At 41.0% G+C, this 18,146-nt stretch overlaps 1 protein-coding gene across 2 annotated transcripts in view; it reads left to right on the forward strand.

Moving 5' to 3' along the window:
- The window catches only part of jade2 (jade family PHD finger 2), a 226,654-nt gene that overhangs the window by 112,492 nt on the left and 96,016 nt on the right, over positions 1-18,146 (forward strand). For both annotated transcript variants that reach the window (XM_085175897.1, XM_085175896.1), the window contains exons 5-8: positions 2,671-2,825; positions 9,537-9,748; positions 13,350-13,517; positions 18,025-18,141. In XM_085175897.1, coding sequence (XP_085032023.1) covers positions 2,671-2,825; positions 9,537-9,748; positions 13,350-13,517; positions 18,025-18,141 — 652 coding nt within the window. The remainder of the gene's footprint in view (positions 1-2,670; positions 2,826-9,536; positions 9,749-13,349; positions 13,518-18,024; positions 18,142-18,146) is intronic.

Here is an 18,146-nt window from a genome sequence, read left to right on the forward strand (position 1 = left end):
CGTATATAAATATATTCGAATTCAGCTTTGCTTTCTACCTGATACTTATATGATGGAGGGAGATCAGTGAACCATAGTTGCAAGAATGTTACTGACTTTCAGTGGAAAGTATGTAACTCCTTTCCACTGAATGTAATTCCATTACTTTTTTCAAGTAACGAGTAAAGCAAGGGATTACCATTGCAAAAAAGTAATTAGATTAACGTCACTTTCCAGTAAGCATGCAGCGGTACTGCGTTACTAAACCGTGATTTTGTTTGTGAGAGTGTCTCATGACAATGACGACAATGACGTACGAGCGTGCGACGTCCGTGTAGATCAACAATGGATAATATGGAGTGTGGGACAGCGTGCAACCATGTAGCGTTTAAAGCTTGTAATTACTGACATCACTTTGAGTTTGATTCTGTAAAAAGTGACAAAACCATTAGTGTCTGCTGTTCACTCTGCGTGGGAAGCAACATGCATAAAGTTAAAAGATTAAAACTAATAAAACAAGTTTTAAAATGAGACTTTTTTATTTGATTCAATTTTATATGATCAATTATGCAGAAAAAGTAGAATTGGGCTGAAAGGACAATAAATAATTACTTTCTTGGAGAAGTTATCAGTACTTAGTAACAAATTACTGTTTTCAAGTAACTTGGTCAACACTACTTATAATTGGCATGCACCAATTAGCATACATATAGTGTTGTGTCACATTTTTCTTGCGTTTGCTTCTCCTTTGTTTAGTTCTCGTACACTGTGTTTTATTAAAGTCAAATTCCAAATAACGATGGATCTCGTTCTGCTGTTCTGATCTAAACATGCCAAACAGAAATTAAAGACAACATGTTAACCAGCAGCTGTTTCAATGCTGCTTCTCTGTACTGCTAAAATCCTGGTTTTGAAATACTGTAGACTCAGAGTACACACAAGTTAACAATGACTGTGCTGTGTTCTGGGCTACTTTGACTTTGATGACTCAAAAACAGATTAGACCTGTGTTACAAGAAAGTTGGGGTAAATGTTGTGTAGACAGTATATAATGAGACTAGGGAAATAGTTGCCTTGAAGATGGGGACCAGGACGGCGCTCCCCATCCTGCAGTCAGTTGGAGTCTTCTAAGGGGCTTTGGTGATAAAAGATGATCAAGACTGTGATAAAACGGCAATAAAACAGTGATAACTCAGATTAAGTGTCAAAAATTGCTAATCTGTTACTGTCTACATACACAGCTATAGAAATGTAACAGAAATGCACATAAACCACTTACGTTCAGAGTCAGAACATCACAGTTTTGAACACTAATCCAGAAATTCCTCCACAAATAGTGACATAGTTGCTGCAGGATGCCGACTTAACTGGAAAATGACATAGTTGCCCAGCAACCTTGCTTCTGTATAATAATACAACCAGAAAGCAACCACTTGAGTCGAGCCTTTTATTGCAGAGAGCTCATTGGATGAAATGACTGTATACACCAGATTAAAAACTTATTCTGGTCTGTTCATAACATTTATCTTAAAAGCTTTTTTGCTTTTACATCGTTGGTTTGTGTTATTTTCACGTTTAACTGAGCTGGCAACTCCCGTGAAACGTGATTCTGGTGAAGACAGCGGATTTAAATTGTGGCAGCTGTTTTGTGATCATGACGGCACCAGCGGTGGCGGTGATAATGAGGAGGATAATGATAATGACGAAGATGAGGAAGATGATCTCAGCGCTGTTTGATGTGACAGTAGTAATGGAGGAGGCTGGTAATAAGTAAGCGGTGTGATAATGAGCCGTTGAAGGCCGGGAGCAATACCGAGAGCTAAAGGTTGTTTGTTGTTTGTTGCTGTGATCGTGACGCACTTCACCTTTTCACGCAAAGGTCTCGACTTCAGTGGCAAGCGAGTGAATAAAAGGGTGTGTGTTTGTTACTATGCTAAACACAGAGATGTTTTGGAGAAATTGTTGTGTTCGTGTGTGTGATCTACTGTAAATGCTGTCTTGTTTTTTTTTTCCCGCCTATTATTCGGGTGTGGTCGCTGCCTTCGTGATGGCGCGTATGCGATTTATTTTGTGCCTTTTCACGTGTTTGTTAGTTCTTGCAGCATCCCAATGCTTTATGTGGGCCTGCGTGTGTTTATTAGTCTTTATTGGTTCCCAGTGGGTTGAGCAGAGTTCCTGACCCCATTTCCTGCTGTTGTTGACAACAGACATTTGGTCCCCAGGCTCCAGAGACTAGACAGTGCCTGAAGGAGCGTTGTGTCACTGCTGGCCACAACTGCTTGATTTGTCATTGGGTCTTTTTGTTTTTTTTTTGGGTTTTTTTTTTAATCCGTCATACTGTGATTCAGTATTTGTGGACAAATGAGGTCAGGACCTGTCTGTAAGGACTTCCTCGTAATTCATGTTGGTATAATGAGCCACTTTCCTCACAGAGCACATGGAGTTTTAAAAAAAATTCACAGATCTGTGAATTTCACAAGACACCGGATACAGTGTAACACTAAAAGAGAGTAGAGGATAGTGCATGGATAACAAACCAAACTTGAATTTTGGCAGTTATCCGATTCTGTGTGACAACCAGTGACATCGACACAACATTTGCTTCAGTGGATATTCTTGGATACTAGAGTTATTGTTGCTTCCAGGCCGCACAAATAAAACTCTCTGCATGCATCTTCGTTTTGGTTGCAGGTCGCTGCCGGAGTCGACAGGTGGTCTGTCCAACAACGGGCAGGAGAGGGAAGGTGATACTCGGCCTCCTCCCACCCAGCTCTACAGCTGCTATGACCTGGATGACCTGGATGTTGCCTGGCTACAGATAGTCAACCAAGAGTTCAGACAGATGGGTAAGCACTGCATTATTGATAATAATAGCCTGAAAACACTGAGGAAAATCTCACTTAACCTGTGTAAATGTAGGGCCGTTCCACTCCGCTTGCGTAGCGTCAGAAGACTTTCCAAAGGCTGTAAACACGGTTGTAAAGGATGAAGCGCTGGAAATGATGTGTTTTGACTTGTTTTTCGTCTGAGTGTTGACCTCTATGAAGTGACTCACCCCGATGTGTCATAAATGATGTGTTTTCACTTCATGGGAGTTCTTAGCTGGGTAGTGTGTGAATTTCATTCCCCCTGTAGTGCTGAAGCTAAATATCAGAGATTCTGCCCAGTGTTTTATAAGCTTGACAGGAAAGCATGGGAGCGACTCTTTAGTTTGTTTTAAAGAGATATTATTACTTAGTTATTTTTGTTGATTTATTACTACATTCAGTTCATATGGAAAGCTCTCCTGAGGAATGAGACTGGCAGCTGGTGTTTTTAAGTAAAGAATTAATCAGCTAAAGAGGTGCCGTAGCATTTTCTTTTCATTTCACAGGTAGGTCTGTGTTTTTTCTTTTCCATTACCACCCATTTATAGTCTCAGAACCTTTATCTTATATGTTCCAGCAAACACCAGACTTTCCTTTCATTTCTTTTTTAAATTTAAAAATCACTCTATTAAAAAAAAATACATAAAAAGCCTTAAAATGAGGTTTTCTGAAACTTGCAGATGCTGTGAATATGTTGTAGTGTTGCTGTGTGGCCTCTTTTCTTTCTTTCTTTTCTCCATTCTCATTATTCCTTCCCTTTCGCTTCCTTTTTTCCCTGCCACTTTCTCACCTCTCTGCTTTTCTACATCCCCCATTTTGCCATGGTGACAACTGCTGACCCCAAGCATCTCTCTCATCTCCGCCACTTTACTCAATATCTGATCGGCTCCTTTCAGATAAAGCATAGTAATTGTGTCTATAAATCCCCGCTGGGGTTTCAGGCTTTATTTCTGCTGCACATTCACTTTAAATCAAACTCGGACGTGCGTGCGCATACACACGCGTGCTGGCAGAAGCTTCTCATAACCTTCAACGCTAAACAAAACAAACAGACGGCTGATTGGTTCTGCTGGGTGAGGCTGCCGAATCATGATGGGATTATTCAGCGTTTTCTGTCTCAGTGCTGCACATCCTATTTAGATTTATCTGTGTATTTTTGTTTGTGTTCACAATATGCTCTTGGAGACCAAATGTTGATCCTGGACATGCTGCAATCGCTGATTATTTCAGGAGTTTTGTTTGATGGTGTTGCATTATTCAGCTTTAGGGTTGTCAAAATTGGCAAAAAGTCTCAAATATACATTTAAAGACCTGGACGGGTATGGCCAATTCAGACACCGCACACTGTTACTGAATTATTCAAGGCCCAAATTGAACTCCTGCAGGCTCAGGTTGCACAATGTACAACTGCATAACTTCCCACTAAGCACACAAACTACTAAAAACTACTAAAGAAGAGTAACAAAGCAAAGAAACTTGGTAAATGTTAAGCCCTAACACTGTTTGCTTTCAGCTGGTAGCTGATTCTATAATATTAGCATATTAGCTTCTCTTCTTTGGCTCCATGTTAAATCAAGAATTGAATATAAAATCCTTTCCTCTACATACAAAGACTTGTATAATCAGACTCCGTCACATGGTACCTCTTGGTACCAGATTATCCCAGCAGAGCACTTTCTTTCTTAATCATTCAATCATTCATGTAGCACACCCTTCAGTTTCCAGCACCAGTTTGGGTTCAGAACACAAACACGATCTCTGATTTCAAATTAGGCTTAAAACTTTACTTTTTTTCTTAAACTTATAATCACTGCTGGATGAGGTGACCCTGAATCATCTCTTAGTTATGTTGCTATACTCAGGCATGATGCGCTGACCACTTCTCCACGCCCCATGCCCCCACAATACCGCTTTTCATAAAACTTTCTTGTAGTTTTGTCCCGTCTCCCTTTATGCTACTTTCTCTATTCTCTTCCTCGGCATCCTCCAGTCCGCCGGGATGATCGGACATTCCTGTGTTGGTTTTGTTCCTCAGCCATCATATTTGATGTAAATGGTAAATGGCCTGTATGTATGTATAGCGCTTTTCCTCCCTTTACACACCCAGTCATCCACCCATTCACACACATTCACACACTGGTGGAGGCAAGCTACAGCTGTAGCCACAGCTGCCCTGGGGCAGACTGACAGAAGCGAGGCTGCCATATTGCGCCATCGGCCCTTCTGGCCAACACCAGTAGGCGGTAGGTGAAGTGTCTTGCCCAAGGACACAACGACCGAGACTGTCCAAGCCGGGGCTCAAACCGGAAACCTTCCGATTACAAGGCGAACTCCCAACTCTTGAGCCACGATCGCCCCTTGATGTAAATCCAGGATCAACACTCCAAGTGACCAGTCACATTGTTGTGATGCCACAGTTTTGCTACCTGGAAACACAATTACTCTTTAACCCCGGACACTTTTTAATTATTATTTCCAGAATAAACAAGGGTGGGTTTTAACCACATCGCAAAAAATATGGCATCACAGCAATGCGATTGATCAGATGCACCAACCTGTCATGGAATGTGGCCGCCCCTCCCTGGGCCCTTTTCTGCCGAAAGGTTCTTCCTGTTAAAAGGGAGTTCTTCTTCCCCACCATTGCCAAGTACTTGCTCATAGGGGCTAATCTGATGGGTGTATGTTCGTTACCTTACAATCTAAAGATCCTTGAGGCAACTGTGAATTGGCACCATATAAATAAAATTGAATTTAATTGCTAGTTTTCAGTTATGTTTCCTAATCACACTAGGCTAAATCATTCATTTCTTTCTCCTTCTCTGTCTTTTGTTCCCTATCCTTTGCTCGGTTTACACAAACAGCAGCGTATCTTAAGTATGAAGCTGCACGAGATGCACCAGCCTGTGCTGACTTTGCCACACAGTACATGTGGTATTACAAGCGGATAACCTGGAGCCTAACAACTTTTCTTGTGAAAATCCAGCTTTGTGCCGCTGGGACACAGCCAGCTTGTGCTTTTTGGTTTTTTCCCCACAAAATCAAATATCATCTTTTTTTAACATTCAATGATATCATACGTGTTTACAATATTTGTTGGCAGCTGTGTTTTGCTGTAGAAAAATGTGTCTTCTTGGAGAAAACTGGGTCATTACAGCAGCTAAATAAACATGAATTCTGATTATAAGGATTAGTAACTCTGGGTTACTGTAAGATCAGAGTGTTTAGCATTACGCTGCATTGAATAGATTAATAGAAATACAATTAGAGAAGTGCATTAAGGCACAGTGTACATGGAAGTTTGAAAACCAAAGCAGTCAGGCAGACTAGAAGAATCAAAGCATGAAGAAAAGGAAGTTGTTTTTTTGTGTGTTTGTGTTAATTTCCGTTTTACTTTTAAGCACACACACAAATACCGCACATGCACAAAAATGAATGAATCCCTGCATGTGCTCACAGCTGCCACATGCAAACACGGAGACAACAGATAATGCGGTCTTTGGTATGTGTGCTTAGTTCATGATGTAAATGTCACGGCAGGTTAATATCTAACTCTGCTTCCCCTTTTCAGCGGCTTTAGAAGCAGCTTCTGAATCCACGACAACAATCACGTGTGTTCTTCTTCTTGTTCTTTCTTTGTTCATGTCGATGTTCCAGCTCGAGGCCCAATCCATGTGTTTTCTGCCTCAGCAGCAGACGTTGGCTATCATAATAAAGTCGATGTTATTTTCAGTACATTGCAGGGGTATGGGAGGTTAAACAGCAGCTCACCCTGTTGGCAAAAAGATCCTGAGCAGTAAATCATGCTGCTGCTTAGTTAATATTATTATTTGATTGGAAGAGAATGAATGACATAAATAAGATATCCACAAATTGACCCACTCCAGTTATAAAAACCTCCCAACTGAGTGCAAAATCCTACAAATGAGTCAAAGAATAATGCAGAGCTACAGACTTGATAAAGTTTTATTTTGATTGCTGCATGCAGGACTCTAATGACACTGGCCTCTGATTAGCTGTATTAATCAGGAATCATCTGAAGGGCGTACCGCGTACTTTAGATGGACAAATTTGTGGCATTTGTTTTTTTGGAACAAGCTCGAATTTTACATCTCTCCTCCAGGAGCTCAAACTGCCCCACTGACATCCTGAAATACGTACGAAAGCTGTCGTGATACAGCTTCAACCTAAGGCTCAAACCATGAAATTCTCCCTGCTGCAGCTTTCTCGTTAGAATTGGATGAAAAGTATGGTTCCCCATACTCCCTAGCAGATCATTACATGGAGAAACCTTTGGAATACAAGCATGCTGATCCACACAGGTGTGCACACAGGTGTACACACGGGTGTTCACAGACGCAGACTACACCTTTCTTGGCTGCTGCCTCAAAGCACATTGTGCGCTGTCTATCTTGTGTGCTGCACAATATCGTTTAATATTTAGTATCTACTGTTATCTACTGCTAGCTAGTTTATTGTGACGGTGCTGTTTTTATTATGTTGCTCTTTTTTTGTTTGCTTTCTCTTCTGGGTTTTTTTTTTCTCCATACAGGTGATCCAGGTGTTTTGTTTGTTTTTCTTTCTTTCTTCCCCCCTTTCTCACCGTCTCTTCTCCCCTCTGGTTTTCTTTCTCTCCCTCTCTTTCATTCTTTCTCCCTGTCCTATCCCCCAGTCATGTCTGTCCCGTTTGTAGCAACCGAAAATAAAATAAATACATAACTATAATAAAGGTCAATCAAATGGACCAATATGGCAAGGCCATGATGATCCACTTGGTAAAATAAATCCGCTTGGCATCTTTCTTGCCCTTAAGACAACAATTCTGATGGCTAAAGATCCAAACGGGACACACACACACAAAAAAAGAATTGGATGAAACTAGAATCCCCGATTCTTCCTTTTCTTGCTTAGAAACATGAGCATCAGATCATCATCGCTCAATGTTGATTTCCACGACAAGTTTGCATCTGAACAACTCAAAAAAATTTTCACAACTCTCTCTGTGCGTATCAGTCTTTACTCTAAAGCAGCGATGCCAGACTCATTTTACATCGTGGGCCACACACAACCCACTTTGATCTTAAATGAGAATCTCAATATTTAAGAAAAAGATGGTAGAGAAATTCTGCTGTAATTATTGAAAGACATCAGTCAGCACAACTCATTAAATGGAAAGAAATAAAACTGTAAAATTAGGGGAAAAGTTTCAGAGATGTATTTCATTATTTCCAATCCATTTTTTAAATTCATTTATTTATGTATTTTACTGTGGATACATTATAAAAAACATTAAAAAACATTTCTATAACAAATAGTGAAAAAATAGGAACTTTTCCTTCATTTAATTTTTTAACTATTACTTTACTCTGCTCTCATTTGAATGGCTGTGGTGGAGGACTAACTATAAAGTTTATTTAACACTGTTGAAAGTCCAAAATTCATGCATCCCTTCCTATTTTCCAAAGATGTCAAATGGGGCGCATTGGGGTGTCTGTTGGGCCAATCCTGGCCCCTGGACCTTAGGTTTGCAAAGGTTTCACATAACTTTAAAATGATGACCAAATGATATGCAGTCTGTGATTTAATCTGTGTGAACATCATTTACAGCCAGCATTCACACTGGTATGTTGTTTAGAATATTTTTGTACGGTTTTTAAACTGTTATCGAAATAATCATTTGCATTTCAGGAAAAAAAAAAGCCCAAAACCAAAAAATATTTTCACAATAGATTTAATGCTTTCCTGTTACCCATTTGGTATAATCACTGTAATCTTATCGCAGGTAATGAGGTAATAATATTCTACATCTGTTCGCCACGATCCTGGAAACCAGACTGTTTGCTTTCCTGGTATCTTAAACGTTTTATTTTTCGTGAGGAAGAAGGCATGCGTTTGCCAGTTAGATCAGTCTTCATCAACTATTAACCAGCCTTAGAGCAAGGCATTACTTTGAGATGCAAATGGAGCAGGGATACTGATGCTAATGTCGACACATTTTGGCACAGTTAGCTAAGCTGAGGGCAACAAAGGCTTAATGGCACTTTTTTATTTATTTTTTGGTTGCTTTTCTTCAAATTTTGGCTTTGGTAGCTAATGGGCCTGCAGAGCACATGTGATATTTCTCTTCTTACTCTGGATAGCAGTCGACTCCAGCTGACACTCTTGGCTAATTTTCAGCACGCTTCGCCCTGAGCCGCCCTGAAGAAACAGAAAGTGACCTTGTGAGATAAACACGCAAATGAAGGCTGTGTGTGTTTCAAATTAGTGTTATGCAAAGCGTTTAGGCCCAAAATAACTTGAAATCTGTAAATTGGCGTGCTTGTTTTGAACTTCATTTAAGCAGCTTCTCGTTTCTGTTATCCTTGTCGATAAAAGGAACTCAAAGAAACCAGTGAGTGGTGACCTTGGAACTCTACTCTTAGCTTTAATTGTTTTGTACAGGCTTAGTATTTTCTTAAATACTCATCCATTCTCCCAGAGGCCGTGCTTGAGTCTTTGGATTTTCACTCAACCTAGCTTTCAGAGAAAACAATATGTGTAAAACAAAAAACAACTTAGCACCAGACAAAATATAATCCTCTAATCACCAAGAATTTCCTGCCTCACAAGAGATGGATGATTAGTTTCTATCTGGTTCAGTTTTCGTCTGTACGACATATGCAAACTAATCTTTTTTGTTTTTTACTTTGTCAGGCTTACCGGAGCTCGATGAGCTCACCATGGAGTGCGTTCTGGTGGAGCTGGAGAGTGTGTGCGAGGAGAAGATGCAGCAGGCCATCGAGACAGAGGAAGGCCTGGGCATCGAGTACGATGAGGACGTGGTCTGCGACGTCTGCCGCTCCCCGGAGGGAGAGGACGGCAACGAGATGGTTTTCTGTGACAAGTGCAATGTCTGTGTTCATCAGGTCAGCAATTATGGGCTTAAGTTCTTCACATTTTTTGTTTGTGCACAGTTGTGGAGTTGTATGCACTGTATGCTCCTTGCGTTTGGAGTTTTGTGTAGGTTTCTGCAGAATAAGAAGGCGACTGAGTACATGAACTGCACAAAGGTGCACATAGAGCAGTTCTTTCACAAATACTTCTCGTGACAGCCTGAAGCTGGAGGGGCTCTGCTGTGTTTGTCACACAGTGACAGAATATTAATTATTGTATCGGCTCAGTTGGCACTAAACACACTATCACTCCCTTCAGACTGCCCCTGCTTACCTGCTGTTATGACACAGAATGGAAGAAGTTTCCCACAACTGCAGAACTGATCTCATTTTAATCTGTCACCTCCAGTTCCTCTAATAAACGAGTCCTGGGCGACTAATTCAGTGTTATTTTCAGTTATGGTTTGTGGCCTCCAATGGTAATGAAAACATGATAATCATGTTAAAACAGTTACTGTGTTGCACTAACTGCCTTTTCTTTTTTTCTTGCGTTACAAATTCAACTCTCACCTTTTATTTGACAGCTGTGTGTCGTGACCCCCAACTTAAAGCTCTGCAAAGTTCAGTCTGAGCCAAGATCATTCAAAGATTTGAAATTCCTAACAAAGTTTCCGTAGGTAAACCTCAGAAACCCACCTTAGCCTCTCGTTTGCAACAGCAGACCGCCTGTGGTGGAGGCTGCGGCCGCCCGGGACTTGCAGTTGACCTTGCGAGCTGTGCCTCAATGTCGAAAACACCCTCAAGTCTGGGCTTTACTCCCAACCAGACAACCTTGTGTCCACCTCCGCCTCCACCTCAGCTGAATTTTATTTAAATCGAAAGAAAATCCAAGTTTAAAAAAATGTTTCCTTTAAGTTGCATGAGGATTTTATAATGAGTATTCAAGTTTAGGAAAAACATCCTGAGCTCAGTGCTTTTGATATTTCAAACAAAACCTGCTCGGTTTCCCACTATCAGACAAAAATTAGCAATCAGAATCTGGAGGTTAAGTCTCCTCTCATTTTTCAGAACTATAAAGAATTTTTTTCTGCATATGAAATCAAAAGCCAGACTGTGAAACAGGAGGAAATATGAATCATCTTAAATATAACGTATTTTTACTCCATTTCATAACAGCTTTGCGTGGCTGCTCTTACTGTTCATAAAGAAGCACAGCAATATATAAAATATCTCTGTTTTTCTCACCTAAGCATGTTTGAAAGCACGCTATTTCCATTCAAGTCCAATTCTTTTCTTTTTTTTCAATTCCATTTTATTTATATTCCACCAAATAACAGCAGTCGGCTGAAGGTGCTCAGACTGAAAGGTAAGGACGCTATAATAGCACAAAGAAAAGCCCAACAATCAGAAGGCAACAGTAGGAAGGAAAAACTTAACAGGAAGACACCTCCAGCACAACCAGGCTCAGGGAGTTGCTGCCATCTTCTGCAACCGGTTGAGGGTGAAGGAAGGGGGGCAGGTTTTTGGCATAAGCGTATATTTCATCACCTCTTCCTTGCATGTGTGGCCTCATGCACATATTTCAAGAACGTGGGGCATAAATAACTTTTGGATCAAGTCATCAAAACATTACTCTTAGGAGCCTCTGGTGTTTTCCTAGTAGTATTTGTTGAGTAAAAATAGGTACGTGCCAAAAGGTGAGGTGTCATGGAAACAAATTGTAGCAGGCGATGAAAGAAAAGGTTGCTCCCAGCAGTATTAAGTAATATTGCTTTTAGTTTGTAACCACATCCAGCACCGTCTGTTCCTTCCCTGGTAAAGTGGTCTCCCTAACGCTCGGTAGGTGAAACACAGGCCATGCTTGCTGAGGTGCTTTGTTTGATCAATAAAATCATTTCATCAATAAGAGTCCCTTAATTGCTTTTAACAAAGACGGAGACTTTCGTGTTTCATTTCTTTGAAGGTTGTTTGTTTTTTTCTCTTTGTCTCTGTTGTTTTATAATCCTCTAAGTCTAATATGAATGTGTGTTCTGCCTTTTTAGTTATATGAAATATGATGTGTCCTTCCCTCGTGATGGTCTGGGATTTGGGGCGTCTAAATTTCATTTGAGGCTCAACTAAAGGAGTAATGCTTTGATATGATAGATCTGAGGATATAGGGATAATGGTAGAAAAAGAGCCATTACGTATGCTTCACTTGCCACAGTAGACCCTTTCTAACAATGAATGAGTAAATAATGTCTGACAATAAAATAACACTTTGTTTCTAACCCTGGGGACCGGATCTTATCAGAAACATATAAGCATGCTGTTACGCTGGCATGAAAGACTTCCATGGCACCCCTCTGTGATAGCGGAAGGGGAATTGGGTGGAGCTCTGATCATACAAAACCCAGCTGTGCTTTAAAAAAACAAAATAAAGTCTATGTGGCATTTCAGATGTGTTTTAAGCTCATGCTGTTCTTATTAAAATAAAGAAATATTAAATTGAGATTTGTAATTGGAGCAGCAGTGGATAAAACCTTGTTGCAAGTTGTTGCATTGAAACCAAATGTATGTTGGGGATTTTGACTTAAAAAGGAAGATGACTCGCAGGCTTTAGGGTGTAGCTGGTGAAAGTTATGCCAAGATTCCTGTTGGGAGTCACCCAATGTCTTCTACGGTTACTGTTGCAAGCAAGTACGTCATTAACACAGGAAAGCCATTCCCCATTTAAAGCAAGTTATTTAGGTTTTTAGTCTTTCCTAATGATTTTATTGTTGCTACTTCGCATACTGATGACCTTATTGGTCCTTACCCAAACTGTGCTCAAACTAAAAGCCCTCCGATTTGTCCGTTGGTGTGTGATGTTAGATTAAAAGGGCTTAGGCATAGGAACAGGCACTTGTGTGAATGAGTGAATGAAGCTTGTAGTAAAAAGGAATAGAAAAGTGCTCTATAAGTACCAGTCCATTAACCATTATGCTGACATCAGTAATATGGTCAGTTTTGTGACATCCTGATGCGTTCACATATTTTCATGCTTTTTATGGCCGAGTGACTGTATTGCAGCAGTCATGTCGAGATGAATGTGTCCACGATATAACTGCTTGAGAGCGTTCTTAACTTTTCAGCGGCTTGTAATTCTCATTAGTTTGTGCAACCGACAACAAGAAAACTTAATGGATTGAGAACCGGATCAGCTGCTGCATCACTTATGTGCTCAATCACAACAAAAACAAAACAAAATTCACTGTTTTTAGGTTGGCTTGAAAAGCTGACTGTCATCTTTTTGCCAACACAGAGTATATGGAATACCACTTTTAATATACACCTAATGGTTTACATGGGGTGTATGTTAATGTGCTTCAGTGTACAAATATGTCTTTAATGAACTTTTTATTTATGGTGATTTGACGTAGTTTTCCATTCTCTTATTAGCAAGGCTAGTAATCTGTCCACTGTATAAGAAGTTACAGCTATTGGCTGGTTAACTTGGCACAAAGACTTTGTAGGTAGAATTGGTTAGCCAGAATAAATTGGCTTGCATGTTACGTCATGGTTGGTAACCTATGTAAATTCAGAACCATCTTTATGCAGCTTTCGCATTAAGACCTGTCATAACTTTCCTTTTTTATTTTTTTCCCTGTTGCAGGCGTGTTACGGCATCCTGAAGGTACCCCAGGGGAACTGGCTGTGTCGGACCTGCGCTCTCGGGGTCCAGCCAAAATGTCTGCTCTGCCCCAAGAGAGGGGGGGCACTCAAGCCCACCCGCAGTGGAACTAAGTGGGTCCACGTCAGCTGTGCCTTATGGATCCCTGAGGTGAGACACTGAAAGAAAGACACAGAGGTGGTCACAAGGTCCACATACAGTCAGATACTGATTGGTTTCTTTGTGCAATCTTAAAATTGCAGCCAGCATGTTAATGAATTTTTAATACATCCCTGGAAGTGTAACCTTTTCTACATTCGCTTTTAGGCATTGTTGGCTTCACAGAATTGTTCCCACAATGTGGGGAGGATGAAATTGTTCAAAATGTCTTGGTATGGTAAAGTGTTAAGAAGGCAAGCCGAACTCCTGAAAAACAGCCCCACACTGTGATACTTCCTCCACCAAACTTTGTACTTTGCACATTGCAGTCAGACAACTGCCAAACCCAGACTCTTCCATTGGATTACCAGATGAAGAAGCGTGATGTCATCCAGAGAACGTCTCCACTGCTCTATAGTGCAGTGGCAGTGTGGTTTACACCACTGCATCTGATGCTTTCCATTGCGCTTGGTTCTGTAAGGCTTGGATTCAGCTACTTAGGCATGGAAAACCATTCCATGAAGCTCTCTCTGCGCTGGTCTTCAGCAAATCTGAAGGTCACATGAGCTTTGTAGATCAGTAGCAACTGACTGTGCAGAAAGGTGGCGACCTTTGCACACTCTTTGCCTCAGCATATACTGACACCAAGCTGTAACTTTACATAGCCTACCACTAGGGCTGGGCGATATGGCCTAAAATCCATATTGCGGTATAATTTGAAGCACGTGCAGTAACGATATCGCGATATATTATTTTCTTCTGTATAATGTATTTTCCGCACTATAAGGCACACTTAAAATCCTTTAATTTTCGCAAAAATCGAGAATGTGCCTTATGTATGAATTCTGGTTGTGCTTACTGACCTCGAACCGATTTGGGCGTGCAGAAATCAGTTAAAAAATGTTTTAGTACAACTTCGGTAAGCCGCACTGCTTGATGGATTGTCAGAGCATTACGGCTGCCGTAATGAGGAGCTTCGCGGAGTAATCTGGGTCCAAAACTCTGTCTGCTTCAGGTCCCAAAGACAAACAAACACTAAGAGTTAAAAACAGTCTAAATTCTTTCATCTTTAATAAAATTATCAGCGTTGCTGCTTTACCAGGTGTAACAATTAAGTTTAACATCCAGGCATCCATGGAAACAAAATTTATTACATTTAACGGAGTTACAAGTTAACAGGAAGTTAGCTCGCTAGTTTCCACCTAAACATGACATACCATGTTCTGACTGAGAGATTTTTGAAACTAATTAAAAGTACAGCTCTGCTACCACTTCCAACACAAATGAAGACAGAAAACTAAACAGCAGTGGCGTTTATAGGGTTACTGAAGTTGGACTACCTGGTATATAATGTTGTGCTACGTGATTGCTAGCGACACAGCTATGTTAGCATAACATTAGCACAGTGAAGCTGGAGGATGAACGCCAACTTTTTTTCCCCACTTGATAAAAGCTAACGTGAGGGATTCTGGTGGTTAGGGACAAATGCAATTGCATAGCAGGATGCTATACACTGGCCAAACTTCCGTCAGGAGAACAACTGAGATTATTCATCCACAATATGAGGTTAGTTATTAATATACTGCAACAACATGGGAATAGAGCAGCTGCGAGAGAATTCAACATTAATGAATCAATGTTACGGAAGTGGAGGAAGCGCAGTTTTTGGATTTCCCCATATTTCAAAAGTGCTTCATCTCTTTGCTATGACTGTCGCCCGCCATGATTTGCAGATGATAATGTTTGTAGCCGCTGCGAGGCTTTCAACCAAAACGGGCGCAGCTTTGTGACGTCATCAAGCAGGCGCCATTACGATAGAGCGATATAGTCAAAATCTCTGTCGTTGGCCAAATTATCGTTTCTATCGTATATCGTCCACCCCTACCTACCACTTCATGGCTTCAAGTCACTTCCACTAACAGTTGACTGTGGAATATTTAGTAGCAAGGAAACTGCATGACTGGACTTGTTGGACAGGCAAGTCCTGAGAGCAACCCATTCGTTCACTAATATTTGTAAAAGTAGTCTGCACGTCCAGGTGCTGCACGTTATACACCTGTGGCCGTGGAAATGATCGGAAAACTTGAATTCAATGATTCGGATGCCTGAGTGAATACTTTTGGCAATGTAGCGCATCGCTGTGGTTTTACGGTGAGGCCTTTGCTTTGCAATTAGACTCAAAAAAGTCTTTGGTGGAAGATTTTGAGAAGCATTTGCACCTGTTACTTGTTTCCACCACTTGTTTAGAGTAAATGTTTAAAATACCAGTCAACACCTTCCTCTTTACAATCTGAAGAATGCAAAATGATTCCCGAGGAACCTGGCCGTCAAGCGTGCTTCTCCCAGCAGCCGCTCATTTCGTCTTGACGTTTCTTGATGACATCTTTTGTCGACGTCGCTCATCTGAAAGCCCCAAACGGAGCCTCATTTCAGAAGGTTCGTGGATGCGCTTCGAGCCTTGCACACCTTTAAGACAGCCAGTCATATTTCTTCCGACTATTCAGCGGCACACTTCACCAGCACATTTCTCTCAATAATAGAGTGGCTTTTGGCACCTCAAACCTTTTCCTCCTAATTGCCTTCTGTCACCCTTGATTGGGCTAATTGTTTTCGGTGCTCCATTCGCTTTTGTTTTCTCTTCCTACCATGGCGGAGGGGGTTAATTTGCATGTCTGTGCTGTGTGTGTGTGTGTGTTTTGTGCTCTTGTCCTTGTGTGGGCTCAGATGTATGTGCTTCATGCTACTAGTTGGTAGATTTTTTTCTGAATATGTGGTGGAAAAAACTGTGTGTAAGTGTGTTTTACATTTATAGTGTATGTGTGTTTGTTTTTGTATGGGTGTGTGTGCCTTCAAATGATACAGCCTCTCCAGAGCTGTGCATAGCTGCCGTATGCCTGCCTTCAGCTCCTAGAGAGAGGTCTCTTTTTAAACAGCTCTTCACCCCTCATAGTTACACATAGACACACAAACACACACACTCAATCTCAAAGAGGAAGAGCCCCTCTTTTAAGAAGGCTTTTTATTTAGCACAGTGATTTCCTCTAAAGCGATTTTAGATTTTGTCCCTTTTTTCATCTGTCTGCTTTGAAATGGGAAGTGCAACTTCTGCGTATGTGTGTGTGTGTGCGCGTGGGAATCACGGTTGTGAACAATCCAATCAATTAACTATACCATTCAAAAAGTGGAAATCCTTTTCTTATCGACCGGCTCTTATATCAGCTGCATAAAAGAAGTGCACGTTGACAGTGACGGCTGTGGCATCATTGTCAGAATTGCACTTTCTATTGACATCCTCAATGGAGTGAAAATTGACCCCCGCATCAACTGTGTGAGTGTGTTGTACAAAAGACATCGATAATAACAGAAAGAGCAGAGGCCATTGGTTTGTTCTGTGGTTGAGCAGATGAGAGGAGGAAAAAGAAAATCAGATAGGACGAGTGGATGATGGGGGGGGGGAGGCGTGACCTGCGGAAATCAGTTGTCAGCTTGTTAATACAAGCGTGAAGGACAAGGAGAGAAGGCCGTGCCTCAAATATGACAAGAAGTGGATGTGAAAGAAGTGCAATGTTTTTTTTTTCTTTTTTGTAAAGAAATAGGCAGCAGAGGAAGGAAGGAAGGAAGAAACAGCACTTTGGTGATGAGTGCTCTTCACTTCTTTTCTGCATGGCTGGTTGGCACAAGTCAATGACTTCTTGGTTGTATTTGGTGCAGGGAGGTCTGGGGCCAAAGCTGTCCTGAATGAACTGCTCAAAGAGGAAGTCACACAGAGCTTTACAGTAACCTTTTTCCAAAAAGCACATGTGTCTCTGCTCTGGGTCCGAGGACAGTTTTGGAAATTGGAAAACAGGTGAAGTTATTCAAGCTAAATTTGGGTGTAAACTGTCATTCCTAGGATGCGTATAGGGAGGTTACTTTAATCAGAAACTGAAGAAGTTGCGTAGCTGAGGTGTTAAATATATTTAAGAATATGATAATTATGATCTAACATCAAATGTTTTATTTTATTAATACTTTATATGGCGCCAAATCACAGTTGCTTCAAGAAGATTTATGTTTTTAAGGTAAAGATCCTGCAATAGTACATAAAAAATCTGAACAATCAGACCACCCCCTATGAGCAAGCACTTGGCGACAGAGGGAAAGAAAAACTCCCTCCTAAGAGGAAGAAACCACCAGCAAAGCAAGGCTCAGAGAGGGGCAGCCATCTGCCGCGACTAGTTGGGGTTGAGGGGAGAAAAGAGAAGTGAAAGACAGCCAGAGATTAATAATCTCTAGATGCACCAAGAGTCTTTCAGCCTTAGTTGCCTGTATGACCATCGCAGATGAATATTACCTTATCCCAAAAAAAGCTGCATATTCCAACATTTGAGAAGCGGCAACCAAAATATGTTTGGCACTTTGCCTAATTATTAAGTGAGATTTTTAAAAAAAAATAATAATTTAGAGTAAGATGAGTCTCATCAGTGTTGTTTTGCTTTCTATGTTTGTTTCTTACTAACTGTTTTGTGTTCCTCCTTAGGTGAGTATAGGCTGTCCAGAGAAGATGGAGCCCATTACCAAGGTGTCCCATATCCCCGCCAGCCGCTGGGCTCTGTCCTGCAGCCTGTGTCGAGAGCACACAGGGACCTGCATTCAGGTATA

The sequence above is a fragment of the Neolamprologus multifasciatus genome, chromosome 10 (assembly GCF_963576455.1).
Source record: "Neolamprologus multifasciatus chromosome 10, fNeoMul1.2, whole genome shotgun sequence".
Lineage (NCBI taxonomy): Eukaryota > Metazoa > Chordata > Actinopteri > Cichliformes > Cichlidae > Neolamprologus > Neolamprologus multifasciatus.